Below are 15,326 nucleotides of genomic sequence, written 5' to 3'. Positions count from 1 at the left end.
TACAGAAGGTGTAGTGCCAGACACTGTGTCTCTGCTGCACCAGCACCTCAGTGCAACGTTGCCGGAGTCGGTCACCATCCAGGATCCGTCTCTGCCTGTGATTGCTCTGCTCAGGGTTGTCTATGCCCTCTCACAGCACTGGGGTTATCTTTACGAGGTGCCTGCCATTTATTTCCTTTTCTGTCTCTCTCTCTCTCATACCTTGACCTTATCACCTTGATCAGTAAATAATCTCACATTATACCAATAAAGCATTAGCAAGCTTTATATGCACATGAAATTTTCGTTCATTGAACAACTTGAATCTGATGGAAATGAAAGGGAGGGATACAGTTCTGGGGGGGGGGGGGGGGGGGGAGCTGTGTAAGCACTTTAAGTATGCTGACACATACATTTAGTTATCTTGAAGGGCTTGCCAAATAAGCACAATGGAAAGTGTTTGTCATTGAGTTGTCAAAAGAGAACAAATACGCAAGAAGCATTTTGTCGAGCTCCTGTAGCAAGACTTAGCTGCATGAATTTTAAGTTCTATGCTACACGTGCACATGAAAGTGCGAAAAAATTACATTGAAGCACGATTGTTGATCAGGTGCCAAAAGTAGTGTTTGCTCACTAGTCATCCCTCACTTTGCATTGTTTTCTTTGATAGCGTGAAATTATTGCTGCTGTGCCTTCCCTGTGTTTGTAATACAGTAGAGTCCCGCTACAACGAAATTAAACGGGACGTGCAAAAAATTTAATTGTGAGGAACTTAGTTGACATGAAATTAGTACAGTAGAACCCCGCTGTTACGTTCCTGGGTGCTGCGTTTTCCTGGCTGTTACGTCGTTTTCGGCCGGTCCCGGCACAGCTCCCATAGAACCCAATGCATTAGGAACCCCGCTGTTACGTCGCGAATCGACACTCTAAACGGCCAGTGCCGACGGCCATATTGACTTTTCACGTAGCTTGACTTGACTTGACTGTAGGATTAGCTGCACAATGGGCGACGCCCATTACGTTTCCTGCTCCTGCCAGCAAAATTATGGCCTTTCGAGATCAGTATTTACTATTTATAGGTGGCGAGTTTTTAGCATTAAAATTTGTTTCGGTGCACGCATATAAAAGCAGGGCCTTCGAGATTCGTTTCCGATGCCCAGAGAGCCGTCGCGTTGGCGTGGACTCATCGTCATCGCGTCCAAGTGGTCCGTCCTTGCTTCCCGCAGTTGTTATCTCGCGCTGCCTTTGTGTTGCGAGTCGTCGCATGAGGTGGTTGTGCTAGCTTTGTTCTTCCGCTTCGACATTATAACTCCGACGCTCCAAGTTGTCTGCCTGCCGCTGCGCCAAACGCTCCTGCTTGTCAACGTGGCTGACTGTGTGTAGTGGCTCCCTTGCTCCGTCGCTCATCTCCTTCGGTTCAGGCCTGCACCGACGTGCAGAAACAAATTTTTGGCTCCAGTCTGAGCCGTCTTTGTTTGACTGCCGTGGAAGCATAGTCTACCACCAGGATGGGATCAAGAAAACGAAAAGCATTTTCGCTGCAAGAGAAGCTGAATATCCTCCGCGCTGTGGAAGAAAATCCGACGCGGAAGAGGGTGTGTTTAGCGAAGGAACTAGGACTAACGCCTTCAACTCTCAATAGCATTGTCGCAAGAAGGAGCGAAATTGAAGAAAACGCCAGAAACTTTGCCGGCGGATGCAAGCAAGCCCGGGGTGCGGAGCACACGCCGCTTGATGAAGCCGTCCATATTCAAGTGGTTTAAACAAGCGAGGGCCGCAGGAGTCAACTTTGACGGCACCATCTTGCGAGAAAAAGCAATTGAGATTGCCGACAAGCTGGGCATCGACAGTTTTTCTGCGTCAAACGGATGGATCGACCGATTCAAGAAGAGGCATGGAATATGCTACCGGACGGTCAATGGAGAGGCTGCTAGCGTCGACACAGCAACCGTTGACGCCTGGAAAGAGACCGTGGCGTCCGTTATCAGTGGCTACGCACCCAGGGATATCTTCAATGCCGATGAAGCAGGCCTTTTCTTCAAAGTGCAGCCATCCAAGACACTGAGCCTAAAAGGTGAGGCTTGCCACGGAGGAAAATGCAGCAAGGAACGCTTAACAGTGCTGCTGTGCTGCAACTCAGATGGCTCCGAATTGATGAAACCCTGAGTTATCGGCAAATTTCGGAACCCACGCTGCTTTAAGAATATTCGCCACCTGCCCTGCCACTACAGGAACAATAGCAAGGCCTGGATGACATGCTCGCTTTTTGAAGAGTTTTTGTCTTATATGGACTCGAAGATGGGCTGCCAGGACAGGAAAGTAATTGTTTTTCTAGACAACTGCTCCGCGCATCCGAAAGACACCAAGTCGCTACGAAATATCAAGGTGGTTTTTCTGCCCGCCAACACCACAAGCCACCTTCAGCCCTTGGACGCTGGCATAATCAAAAACGTAAAGCACTTCTACCGGAAATGCATTGTAAAGCGATCTCTGGCCAATGTGGAGCGTGGCAAATAGCCGACAGGCATCACAATCATAGATGCCATGCACTATTTAGCTTCGGCGTGGAGCGCTGTCACTGCAAGTAAGGTTCAACACTGCTTCGCGAAGTGCTTCAGCGCGGGTGTAGACGGCACCGAAGAAGCCGTTGGAGATGAAGCCTTCGCAGACTGCAACGAACTCTGCACAGCGATGCAAACTGTTGGTGATGGAATCGCGTACAGTGATTACGTTTCTATTGATGACGCCGTTGTCACCTCCGAGGTTTTATCTGTGGACTAAATCGTGGCCGAGTGTGCCGATGTGTGCAGCAGTGAAGACGAAGTTGAGGAGGAGGAGGGGGAAAGGGAGCAGCTGCTGGATCCAACCTCCTCGTCGGCCGTAACGGCACTAGATTTGCTCAGAAGGTACGTGAGCTCAAGCGACGATGTCGAGTGCCACACGGCACTGCAGCTTCTCGAAAAACGCCTCGTGCTGCTGGGGCGTGAGAAAATGCGCCAGGCAACGCTTCACGATTTTTTCAAGCGCTAGCACTGAAATAAAATTGTGTGCCAAGCACCACTGCTCTCATTTTTCAATTTTTCCCGTTTCTCGGCTCTTACGTTTCCTGGCTCTTACGTGTTTTTTTTTTTACTGGTCCCGTGAAAAACGTAACAGCGGGGTTCTACTGTATGTATATACGTACGTCAAATGGCAAAGCCATGAACGAAACCGAAACCATCGTCCAGGAAATCTTCGTGATGGCATGGGGGCAAAGGTTGAGACGTACCGAAGGCGGTCAATACAGTGTCAACTTCACGAGAGATTGCATTTTGTGGGGCTGTTACAGCATTTTTCGTGCATTTTTCGTGCATTGCGGCCAACATCACTTAAACACGCACACCCGGCCGATCGCGATACACTGATTTTGCGGCACATGCACTGTCATAATGAAGCGGTTAGAATTATCTCAATTTCATTGCATATTTATGACAAAGTCTGCAAACTTGGCAAGCTTGCGCTTACTGGAAGCTTTATTTCCAGAAGTCGGTCAGCCTGGATTTCTTACGCTTCACGGCAAGCAAAGCCATTACGCGAGTCTCACAGTCCGTTAAAAGAGCCATTGCAATGTCATTGTCGTGTGCTCTGATAACCTTTAAGACAAAGTCAAAAGGATCCATTACTTTCAAGGTAGTTGTCGGAGTCGGTGTGTCTAGCGGGTTGTCATTTTCCCCAGACAACGAGACGTTGGCATCATGTTGACAACAGCGGCTGCGGCGCGGCCTTTCGACGTTTAGTTTGGGTTGAAGCAAGAGATGGCACGGAGGTCAATTCGCTCGCTGCTATCGCCGCGCCTTCTCATTCCAGCGTGTTGACACCGAGTTTCCGCGGTCATCGAGCGAGATGTTTTCATGTTTACCTGTGTGCGCGTGACACCGTGCTTGGTAATTTAGTTCGTAAGCGAATGTTTACAAGTTTATACGGCCGATACAGTTAGGAGAGACCAGTTCTAGGTAACACTCTCTACTCTGTTCACATTAAAATAGCAGGTGGTTGTGTAACTTGATGGGCCTCTTCAATTCATTACCCTCTTCCGAGGACATCCCAAAGCACTGGTTTCAGCCAATGAGCATTGGCGTGCACGGTGTCTTGGGGCAGTCCTGAGAGAGACAAACGAATTGGAGAGACCCGAAGGAGTTGTTCGCTTAAAGACTGGAGCCTCTCACTGGAGAAATTAATTTTGCATGGTACAGGAACTTGACCTGAGACAAGCTGGATCTGCACTGACTTGAGCTGTTCCTGTTTCTTTGCAGCTTCATTCTTACCACCCTGCACTTCCAAGATCAGAGTTTGTCAATAGTAAGCTTACAGCCAAAGCTAATAGGCAGCTGCAGGACCCGCTTGCCATCATGACTGGTAACATCCCCTCCTGGCTCACTCAAGTCGCCTATGCCTGGTGAGGACCCTGTCAAGTTTCTCCCATTTGTCTTATTCATTATATATTAAGAATTGTAATGCTATGAAGCAAAAGGGGCTCTCTGGCATAACAAGTCATACTGAGCAAAACTGCATTGTGCAACCCTCACCCTACATAGTAGATGCCTAGGCTGGGTTTTCCACAAGAAGTAGTGCTGCAAAAACAAAGCGAGAGCCTACCCTTGGTGCATGTATTTAGTGTGCATATACATTTCAGTGAACTGAAGAAATTTGCATAGTGCCTAATATCTCACTCTAAATTTATTGTGTACAGTGGAACCGGTTGATATGTTCCTCGTTGCTGCATTTTCCCAGCTGCTATGTCGCGTTTTTGTGGTTCAGAACTGAATTCCATTGACTTCTATGTATTATGTTCCCCTTAATATGTCGCCAATCTGTAATGTTCCTGCATCTTGCGTTGCGTTTCAACTTGGTGGTCTCGTAAATTTAGCGGTGCAGCCAGCTTTTGCGTTGCAACAAGTGATCGGCAACGTTGCAAGCTACCAAAGTTTGCAGTAAGCGACCAAAATTGCACAAGCCCTGCACTGAAAATGTGCACAGAGCAGTAGGCGAAGCACCCGAAGCAAAGTATGCATCAGTTAAAGCCTACCGGAAACCGTACACACTGGGCCAGATGTACTGAGTACAGCGTTACATTTATTTTGGAGCCGACAAGGGTCTTGTATGCGTAGCATAATCGCCGGTTCTCTAAAGTCAGCTTCACTGCAATGGAGCTGTGTTATGCGGTGAAGCATAAGCAAAGTATTGCAGTCAAGAGAGTTGAAAGGGGACCGCTGTTGCAAAACATTGTACATGTCCCTTAATTATACACGTGCACAAGCACCACCCTCGATCACAGTACGAGCGCTGAGACGTTTAACTGTAGTGGCAGCGATTCAGAGCTGTTTATGACACAACTGTGGCGATTGGTGGCCTTCCTCACAGTTACGTTTTCCCAGCTGTTACTTTTTTTTTTTTCGTGGTCCCTGGAAAAACTGTATCAACGAGGTTCTACTGTATTGTGTTGTCAGTCTTGAGACAGGTAAAATAATGCCAGTTTAACATATTGTTACGTGTATCTGATGCCCAAGGCCTATTTACACTTTATTTACAGGGAAGATAACGGAGGCCAAAATGGCGACGCTATAGCAAGCGGGAACCAGTCGTCTTGCTTCTCCCAGTGTAGCCACACTGTGGCGGCAGCTGTTCCGTATCATCACCCCTGTGCTTACAGTTGGCTTACAGTTTGCTTGCAGTTTGTTTTTAATTAGGGGTGTGTGAATATTCCAATAATCGATTTGAAATCAAATGGCAAACATCAGAATAATTTGATTCACAAATCAAATAACTAATATTCAATTTTTCGAATATTGGTACCTTTGGTGAATTTGATTATTTATTATTGATAATACATTTTTTATTCAAAGTGGCTGTGGTCGGTGCCCTGACGCGCGCAGTGTTCCCATGGTGCGTGATCTTAATCGGTACAAGATTCGACCAGGTTGACTGGACCGATCAAAACGATTAACGCTATGTGAACAGAGGGAACAAAAGCAGCACGTGTGGAAAGCATGGAAGCATGTATGAAGATTGGACCGATTAGCCAGCAGAAGGCATGCTGATCACAACAGACGAATGTTGAGAAAACTTGCTGTGGGCATCCCGATTTGAGAACTTTTTACCGTCGGCGCCGACCACGGTCGACGCGTGCAGCGCCGATGACCACTTGGAGCTATGCCGAGTGACGTGATTCATATTCCTCACTTTTGTTTGTCGCACAGATTGGCCTACTAACAAGCTGACGATAACCCACAAAAACCACCTGCCATAAAGATGGAAAAACTCCTATCTTCTTGAAGAAAACTGGAATACTTTCTAAGCAATAGAAGATTGTCATTAAGCACTGTGTGGCCTACTATTAAACTGAAAACCCCATTGGTATTTAGGACAACTTTGCTATTTCTTCAGCTTCAGAGGGCAGAGCGCCTAATTCTATTTCACAGACATTCTGTTGATAAAAATATTTTCCAGACCTTCGTGTACAAACTGAGTTATCAGTGCAAGCATACTAATTTGGTGTGCCCTTTAATAAGTGTATAGAGCATACTATGCACCTCAATTCTTGGGTACCCAAGTTACTTATAGCTAGCAAGATTCTTGTTTACGCTAAGGATTAGCCTCCTGACCATGTTCAGCACTGTTGTTAGCAAAAAATTTTGAAGCATAAAGGTTAAAGTTCCTGATATTTGATATTTGATTTGATATTCAGCTTTTATTTCTTCATTCATTTCAATATTCAATTCGAAATCCGCTATTCGCACACCCCTACTTTTACTGTCTGTACATGAATGGTTTTGTTGTGCTGCCAATCTTGTTTTCTTTGTGTTCATATAAACTGTAACAAGAACTGGTGAGCTATCATTCTTGAAATCCCTCAATTATCGAAATATATTATATAGGGATGGGCAAATAGTGAATTTGAGGTTCGAAGCAAATTCGAAGCGAATAGTGTTTTGGTTGAATAATTTCGAATCGAATAGTTCGAATAGTATATAACATATTATACTAAAACCTAGTTAACTTGAATTTCACCGGACCGAAAAAAAAAAATGTCCGAATTAACTGAATGCCGAATTATCAGGGTATCCAGAAAACAATAAGCAAATGCTTACTATGTCGGCACGATTTTATTACTGTAATGGATGAGCAAATCCTTTTGCCATTTTGCACAAAAGCTGTGCGGAAGCTGAAATTCTCGTCATCTCGTGACTGATTGGCTCTCGCAGCGGCGATCGAGGCCTCGCAACTTCTTTTGCAACACAGCCGCCGCTTGCGCCATCATTTGCGACACGCTTTGCACTACCGCGCGCACATCCCACTTAGTTTTTTGCCAGTAATCTGACCGCCAACAGATACATCCATCGCGATGTAGCCGGTGCTCTTCATCCTCGACAGCTTTGCACAGAGTCAAACCGAAACAACTGTTCGTCGCAACCGCGGCCGCTATCGACGCAATTATGAACGGCGACATTGCGGTGCTTAAGGCATGCTGCCAACACAAGCACCGAGTCGGAACGAAACTACCATTCGCTGCAATAACTGCAGGCGAAATCGCGGTCGCTATCTATGCGATCATGGATGGCCACTACGCGGCTTTTTGGCCACGCAGGCCGACGTGCGTATTGAGTCAAACCGAAACTACTTTTTGCCGCAACCGCTGCGGAAGAAACCGCAGCAGCTATTGTCGCGATCATGGATGGCGGCTATGAAATCCCACGGCCAACGCGTTATGCGCGGCGGTATACGCAATAAAGGCACTACTAGGCACGAGGCGTTCTTTCAATGCTGTCATTCACGTACGATTTACTGATGACTAAGGCGATGCGGGCTCCGCTGCTTTGTTTCGGTTGTACGCTAGCGCCGTTTCGTCTCTTTTGCAGTCGCACATATTGGGCTCTTTAATGCAAAAACGTATAGCCTTCGAGATTTATGGTTGATGTATGGCAGCCATGACGTGAAGCATAGCCTCTGAGATATTGTACCGGCCGTCCGTGGTTTCTGGCTGCCTATTCGGGAGCGCCGAATAATTAGAAAATATCGAATACCTGAATTCGAATCGAAGTGAATGACGAGTATAGAATTAATCGATCGAATATTCGACAATACCGAATATTCGCCCATCCCTAATATTATACAGGAAAATGCATCTGTTATTTAGGTCGTTTTTACCCTTCATATGTGCGTGCCATCAAGAAGCATTGTCAAATTGTTTCATTAATGATTGCGGTTAAGATCTGTTTCAATTTCATGCTGTTTTCTGGCCACTTGAATTTTTCAGCATTTTTTCAGTGTTAAAATGTCTCGTAATATTCAGTCAATGCAACCCTTGTTACAGTCCCTTCCTGTTTCCATTTGAGACGCGTCATCTCCTCTTCTACACCACATCATTTGACCGAGACCGTGCCCTGCAGAGGCTACTAGACATGACACCTGATCTCTCTGGGTCAGACAACAGTGAGAGGGTCACCCCACGGTTAGACCGGCGAAAGGTAGGTTTTAATTTCTTTCCTGATGCAGTTGCCAATTGCACACAATTCCATGAGCGAATGCCAGTAATTCAATAGAACCTTCTAGTATGTTTCTCACAAGACTTCAAGAGCAGAACGTAGTAGCTGAGAAAATGCTGTTACCATTATGTCCACTTAGCGTTGGCATAGCCTCCTCGATAAACTCGTGTGCCTGTCAAGACGCCGAGACAATAGGGAGGTGCCGTCGGCAGAGTTGCAAACTGCCGCTGCTCATTTCACTGAGCGCCAACGTAGAGTGCCACCATGTCTCCCGTCTGCGCGGCTGGTGCAACGCCGACTGCTTTAATTGCTGCGATGGTGGAACAACGATCCACTGGGTGACCAAAGCCTTGTTTATAACGCTGTTGAGCACCATAGTAGTGTCTCGAATACAGTCTGTGAAAGTGCGAGCGCGCTTGCAGCAATTGTAGCGTCAAAGCGGATTGCGCCTCGCACGTAGCAAAAAAAAAAAAAGACAAGCGCGAGTTTGTTAATTGTGGTTAATACGCCCTTAGTTATCGTAGTGAAATGCAGAAAATACGCAAGTCAGCAAGCATTCTTACAGCTATATCTTGTAAAAAACTGCTTGCGACACTGCTCTATAGTGAGCCGTCCTTCGGGCCTCGGCGCACGTTAGTGGCATTTTTACGACTTTCAGACAAGTTTTCCTCAAGTTCTTTTGCATCAGATGAGCGTTGTGGCCGACGTGAATATTTTTACCCAGAAACCTTTGCTCTTTCTACTACGTCCGTGTGCCTTGGCGACCAGGAAAAATAGAAACAAGTATTTAAGGACCTAGAAAAAGCGTCGCATTCCTTGAATAAGAAGATGCGAGCAAATATTTTATTGGAAACGCCTTGTTGAACGGTGCATGCAGCTCAGACATACAAAATCCCGAGATGCATACAGTTCAGACATACAAAATCTCGAGGACACTTCTGTCATTATATGTGTTGCTCGAAGTTACATGTATCCACGTGAAGAAGTTCACGGTGCTTTACCCGCACATGATGTCTGTGAACCAGCGTGGCCTCTTAGAATGTTTTTTTTTTTTTTTTTTTTTTTTTAACGTGATGGCACGTCAAAAGCATCTAGCAATCATGGTCGCTCAGCGTTAAGCTCAGGTACATAATCACTAAAGAAGGTTTAAAATGCGTGGACTGCACCAACGTTGCTAGGTTTGACTGTACTGCACGAGAAAAACCGACAAAAACAATGCACTCGACTTGCGATCCCAGCGGAGGTAACGGAGAGACGGAGATGTGGGCTGAGCTAGTCTACGTCGGTGGCGCCATCTCTCGGTGGAAACAACCAACAGGGAGAGGGAAAAGCGACAGCCGATCGAGCGCCGTTTGACAGGCACAGAGTTATCGAGGAGGCTATGGCTTTGGTTATGTTATAAGTGGGAAAATTATTAGTGGAACTTTACTGTAACTAATTTCACTGAGCAGCAAGCAGCAATTACTGTATTTACCCGAATCTAACGAGTGCCTTTTTTCTGAGAAAATGGGTTCGAAAATTGCCTGCGCATTACAATTGGATACGAAACAAGCCACATTCGCAGCATTAGAACTGCGTACTGTCAGATGCAGCGTCATTGCCATCACAAAATGGCAACCTGTTTTTGTGACGGTTGCTATGCTGTTTGTTCATTTCGGGCTGGACTATGATCTAGAGCAGTATTTTCGGCCAATGAACTTTCGGAGAAACAATCAATTTCGCGAGATTTCATGCTATTCAGCACCCTATGCATATGCGGCTAGCGTTTCAGGCGCTGTGCCAAGCTCGCTATTTGCACACAGAGCCGGAAATGCTCTCCTCCCCATACTTCAAGTCCAATGCAGAGTGTTGTGAAAGTGATAATAGTATCTCTAAAGCTGATCGTCGAGAATACTGTCACTGTGCTTGGTATCCATGGCCAATGAACACAAATGGCGAGGATAATTTTTTTTTTTTTTTTTTTGCTTAAACTTTGGTCTGTGAACGTAAATTCAGCACGTCTCGATTTTTCTGATGTGTATGTGGCAGGGCATGCTATGTAAATTGGTGGCATGTTACATTCAGGTGCACTTTTATTTGCTTACTTTAAGCTAGCAAAAATCGGAGGCACGTTAGAATCTGGTAAGTATGGTAGATAATAGAACAGTCTTTCAAGATGTTTGCTACAAAAACTGTTGAGTGGCCATTTCTGCAGCCTTTAGTTCAGGTTTGGTTCCTGCCGGTGGCTTATTTCTTCTACATTTATTCTCCCATCGGAAAATTAATGTCCTTTTTCTCACAGCTAAAATATTTCCAACTGCCCAGGGTTCTTAGTTTTAATGCCCCATTCGTGGCTTGTTCACAAGCCCTTCATTTCCTTTGATTCTTGTTATGCATTAGAAACTGCAATGTATAATTCTGTTGATGTAGTCCTTAAAGTCCAACTGCAATGAAATTTCACATATTTTAAATTACCTATAAATGCTTAGCATATACTATCAATGTAATCTTGTCAAAGCTGCAGGGCTAGTAATTGCCTAATTTTCTTATTAGGAGTCTTTAAATATCGCCTAAGCAGATGGCGTGTGCACCTGGCGGTGAGTGGTAGCTATGAAGATATGGTGAAAGTTTCAGAACCATGCGCAACTACTGATCTCTCAGTTGCGCCTAGGCGCTCCAGGTGCGTTTATCGCTCAACATTTGAAATTGATCAGTGTGTCTCTTGGCGTGCTTTCTCTTTGTGCACACGATTTGAGCTGTTGCAAGAATGCCCCCGTGTTGCATGCCATCGGGCGCTCAGACGCGTTCTCGAACTGGAGCGATGGTTGTGCAGTATACATCGCTGCGTAGAGGAAGGCCAAACACGTCTTCCCTATCCCTGCTTTCAGAGCACAAGCGTACACTGTGCTGATGTAGTTGAACGAAAGCCTGTCTGACACAGCGCCAGAAACACCATCAGGAGGAACCGCATGTTGCATTTGTCATGAATGAGAACGCGATACGGTGGCAAGCCATGCAGGAATGCGCTGCCACAAGAGCGAAATGGGCGAAACTTTACCTCAGCCGGAGTCCGGCCTGCCTGGCTGTGAGTGTACGCACACTTTGCACGTCCCATTTTCACCGACGTAGCGTAACTGCGCCGCGTATAGATTGGGCTCGCGTTATGCCGGAGTATATTGGCGCCTTTAGCTTGGCCACCCCAATGTGCTCTTAAACGCATAGAGGCTCTGCTGGTTGAAACTTGACAACCAGATATGGATAACTGGCTTGACTCGGAGAATACATTAGCATGGGCACATCGCACAGAGTACAGTAAAATCTTGTTACTACAAACCCCACATTAACGAACGTTTCAGATGAACAACTTTTCAGAAATCCCCCGCTGTAAATATTTCAGAAATTCCCCACGTAAAAATATTTCAGTATTACACACTTCAGAATAGCTAAATTTTCAGAATAACGATATCGTGTTATGGTAACAACGCCTCAGTACTCTGAACTAATATTAAAAAATCAGGGGATTCCTAGATTTCCATGTATCCAGTCACGGCAGCCGAAACAACAAGGCACAGAAAGTGGACACCATGGCACATGGGTTCGGAAAACCTGAGATGGTGCCTAAAGTATGCTGGCACGCAGCATGGCGCATTGGAAAGCGGGGCGGCCACCTCTCGAAAGGCCAGTCGCCCACGGTAATTGCTCTACGAATTCCGAAAAAATTTGCAGGTTGCTTAAGCTTCACCTTTAAGAGTGGAACACAATAACATTCAAAGGTTCCTGACTGCTTGTCAGACTTCTCGGCAACTGCAGCTTTTTTGTGCAACTTCGCCTCCGTGCGCGGCTGCCGAGCAGGCAAGCGCCATCTGGATGGTGTATTTGCAAGTAACAACCGCGGCGCGCCACTGTATGAATTGTAAAAATGCTGGAAAAGGAGTTTGTGTTTGAGTTTCAGCGTAAGAAAATTATGTTTTCTTGTATATTCAAGTTACAATCCAACACTATCACGTCTGTAGGTTGTGGTTAAGTCGTACTTTACAATTTTTCTGACGGATTTTACTTTGAGAAATTCAATTTTGTTCACTAACGCCTTGTGCCATGCAGAGGGCCTGCGTGGTCGGGGTGGTTTGGGATGATTATTTCTGGCAACGACGCCGGCATGCCTGCACCCACGCTGACACCGACCCTGGATTTTCTGCGCCATGGGGTCTTTAATGCTGTCGCATTAAACAGCTCGAAAGCAGAGCGAGGATCACGCGAATCAGTGTCAACGGCATGTCACAAGGGAAACGGCTGTCATCCGCACGTGCACACAGGTTCTTTCGTGCACGCCTTTTCTGTACCAGCCAGCCCTAAGGATGGCAGATGGCACTCCGGCCCGCGCATTGCAATGAGCCAGTCTCTGGTTTAGGACAGCACCCTTGCGTTCTACAGTGATGCAGTTTGCCCGAAGGCCCCGCGTGGTCTGATATTGTGACAGTGCAGCTCAGTAGAGCAGCGAGACCAGTGAGGCGAGAAGGCGTGCATTGGGGAGGGCATCACCACAAAACACTTCCGCTCTCGACTTGCGCTTTTTCGTTCCAAGGCCAGGTAACAGTGTGTCAGCTAAACAGTCAGGCGAGCCGAGCCGTTCTTTCTGAAAAGGTCCCGAAGTGGCAATTGTCATGCGCAGGCCCGTTAACACTACTAGCTGAAGTGACGACGCATCAGGTTTTGCGAGCGCATGCTCTGCCCAGACAAGTGTCGCCTAGCAACAGAGGCGCGTCTCTTCCTTCTTTCGCCTTTCTTTCCACGCACCTCTTTTCATGCTTCTTTTTGTGGCTGTACTAGCTTCATGTGCGGAGAAATGTGGCCTCCGCAGTCACGTCGATGCCACACGATCACAGTTTGTACTTTCCGGGCGGTGTCATTTACACGCGCTTGCGCTTTGAAATAGCTCAGGTGTCCGTCTCGAGTGAGACAGTTGCAGTGTCTATGGCAAAGAATGTGAAAAACAAACAAACAAGCTTTGCAGGTGACATGGAGTTTCCTTTTTGTTTGCAGTTTTCTCGGAGTCAGCGTCTGTTTTGAGCGTGTCACTCTTGATTACATGGTGGTGCGTGGGGCCGGAATCTATGGTAAATGGCAACAGCGCGGGCCAAGAGCCAACAGCGATGTTTTCATGAATAGCTCATATGGTGACAACTTATGAACTGATGGGTGATTGGGCGGAATGTTTAACTTTTGAGCTTTCACTATAATGACTTTTCAGAATAACAAACCATTTACTGCGGTCCCCTGAAGTTCGTTATATCAAGATTTCACTGTATACTAACTCTGTGGCTAGCAGACCTGCGGGATCTGCTCCTTGATACACGTGAACGGTATCAAGGGAAGCAGACGACCCATGCGCTGGTTCTCTACAGTCTGAATAAAGTGTCATTTCCGGCAAGTTGTAATGATGGCATTTATTTATTTTATTTATTTATTTTTCAGTTTCGGTATGAGAACCATCAATTTTTGCGAGCATTTTGTGAAGCACCCACTTGCATTTCAAGCATAAAATTTTCCACATACGCTACTGTATGTCTAAATTATTTGAAACGGGGCTTTTTACGGGGTCCAGGATTGAAAATTATTTTGCCTGTCAAGATGATTGTCAGTGAGTGTGAAAAGTTTTTCCTGGTGGAGTTTTCTTGTGATGATAGTATAGTAGTCTTACAGGATTGAATCCTGGCTAGAGGTACAATGTCCAGTAAACACCATCTGAAACGAACTTTTACACAGGCTTTACAAATCTGTTCAGCCTTTTGTGAAAGTCAGCTGAACAGACAGTCAGTTTGTCTTCTTGGGAGCCTACTGTATTCAGTCGCCAGCCAGTAATTCAGGTGTGCTTGATTATTTGAACCGCTTCACGAAACGGCTGCTGTCCCAATAGACTACGTGCATAAGAATGACCGAAACTTCGGACACCCTATAGCGTGCTGTTCAATAATTTGGACACCACCTGCATGACGGCATGCTAATTCAGCCACCGAGTTTCACAGAAAGAGCAACATTACTGTTTTGATAAGTCGTTAGTATGGTCACCAGTACCTCTTCAAACCCGAAACTAGCAAAGCCTAGTGGATCCTGTAGTCACCAGCCACACCCAAACATTGGAATACTTCTGATTGTTTGGATTTTTAGGCTGTCCCCCACAAGTCTGAATTATCGATCGGCAAGTGTAGTGTAATCTTGCCCTTATAATCCTGCTTGCTAGATAGTCATGGTGTTGCACTTTGTTTCTTTTTTAATCAGAGGACAGTTGCTCGAGATGATCTCCTGAAGCAGGCAGAAGTGGTCATGCAGGACCTTGGTAGCTCAAGAGCACTACTGGAAATTCAGTATGAAAATGAGGTAAGCAACACTTCTTGTATGCTACCTTATTCATGGAAACAGCTTGGACATCAGCCTAAAAATGTAATGCTTATGTTTGCTTATGATGATATTTAAAATGAAAATCTGGAGTGGAAATGCTTGGTGCAGTTCAAGGTCAACAGAACTTTGTGTTTCTTATGAAGGGAGTGTTGATACTGGCCAGTTTTAGTTTCTAGATTCATACTTTAAAGGGGCACTGATATGCCTTTTGAGCATTGTGACAAAATGTTCCCAATTTGCAGACAATGCTGCCATAAACATGCTAGTCAATTATTTTGTTGCATGTAGCAGGGAACCTACAATCTAGCATTATAAATCACTTAAAAGACCACCCAAGGGCTGCAAATTTCTCATATACAGACCTGCGAAGTCTTCCGGATTACCCGTACAATATATGGATTGTGACCATTTTGTGCGGTTGTATGATTGACAAGGAAATCTTCCGGGAAG

The 15,326-nt window shown here is 45.8% G+C and overlaps 1 protein-coding gene across 4 annotated transcripts in view; it reads left to right on the top strand.

Moving 5' to 3' along the window:
- Nucleotides 1–15,326, top strand: part of LOC119442300 (E3 ubiquitin-protein ligase TRIP12-like) — a 148,058-nt gene that overhangs the window by 112,588 nt on the left and 20,144 nt on the right. For all 4 annotated transcript variants that reach the window (XM_037707121.2, XM_037707123.2, XM_037707119.2 and 1 more), the window contains exons 28-31: nt 6–157; nt 4,272–4,414; nt 8,330–8,483; nt 14,757–14,855. In XM_037707121.2, coding sequence (XP_037563049.1) covers nt 6–157; nt 4,272–4,414; nt 8,330–8,483; nt 14,757–14,855 — 548 coding nt within the window. The remainder of the gene's footprint in view (nt 1–5; nt 158–4,271; nt 4,415–8,329; nt 8,484–14,756; nt 14,856–15,326) is intronic.

This window comes from Dermacentor silvarum, chromosome 2, assembly GCF_013339745.2.
Source record: "Dermacentor silvarum isolate Dsil-2018 chromosome 2, BIME_Dsil_1.4, whole genome shotgun sequence".
In the NCBI taxonomy this organism is placed as follows: domain Eukaryota; kingdom Metazoa; phylum Arthropoda; class Arachnida; order Ixodida; family Ixodidae; genus Dermacentor; species Dermacentor silvarum.
This window is presented reverse-complemented; position numbering and strand designations above follow the sequence as displayed.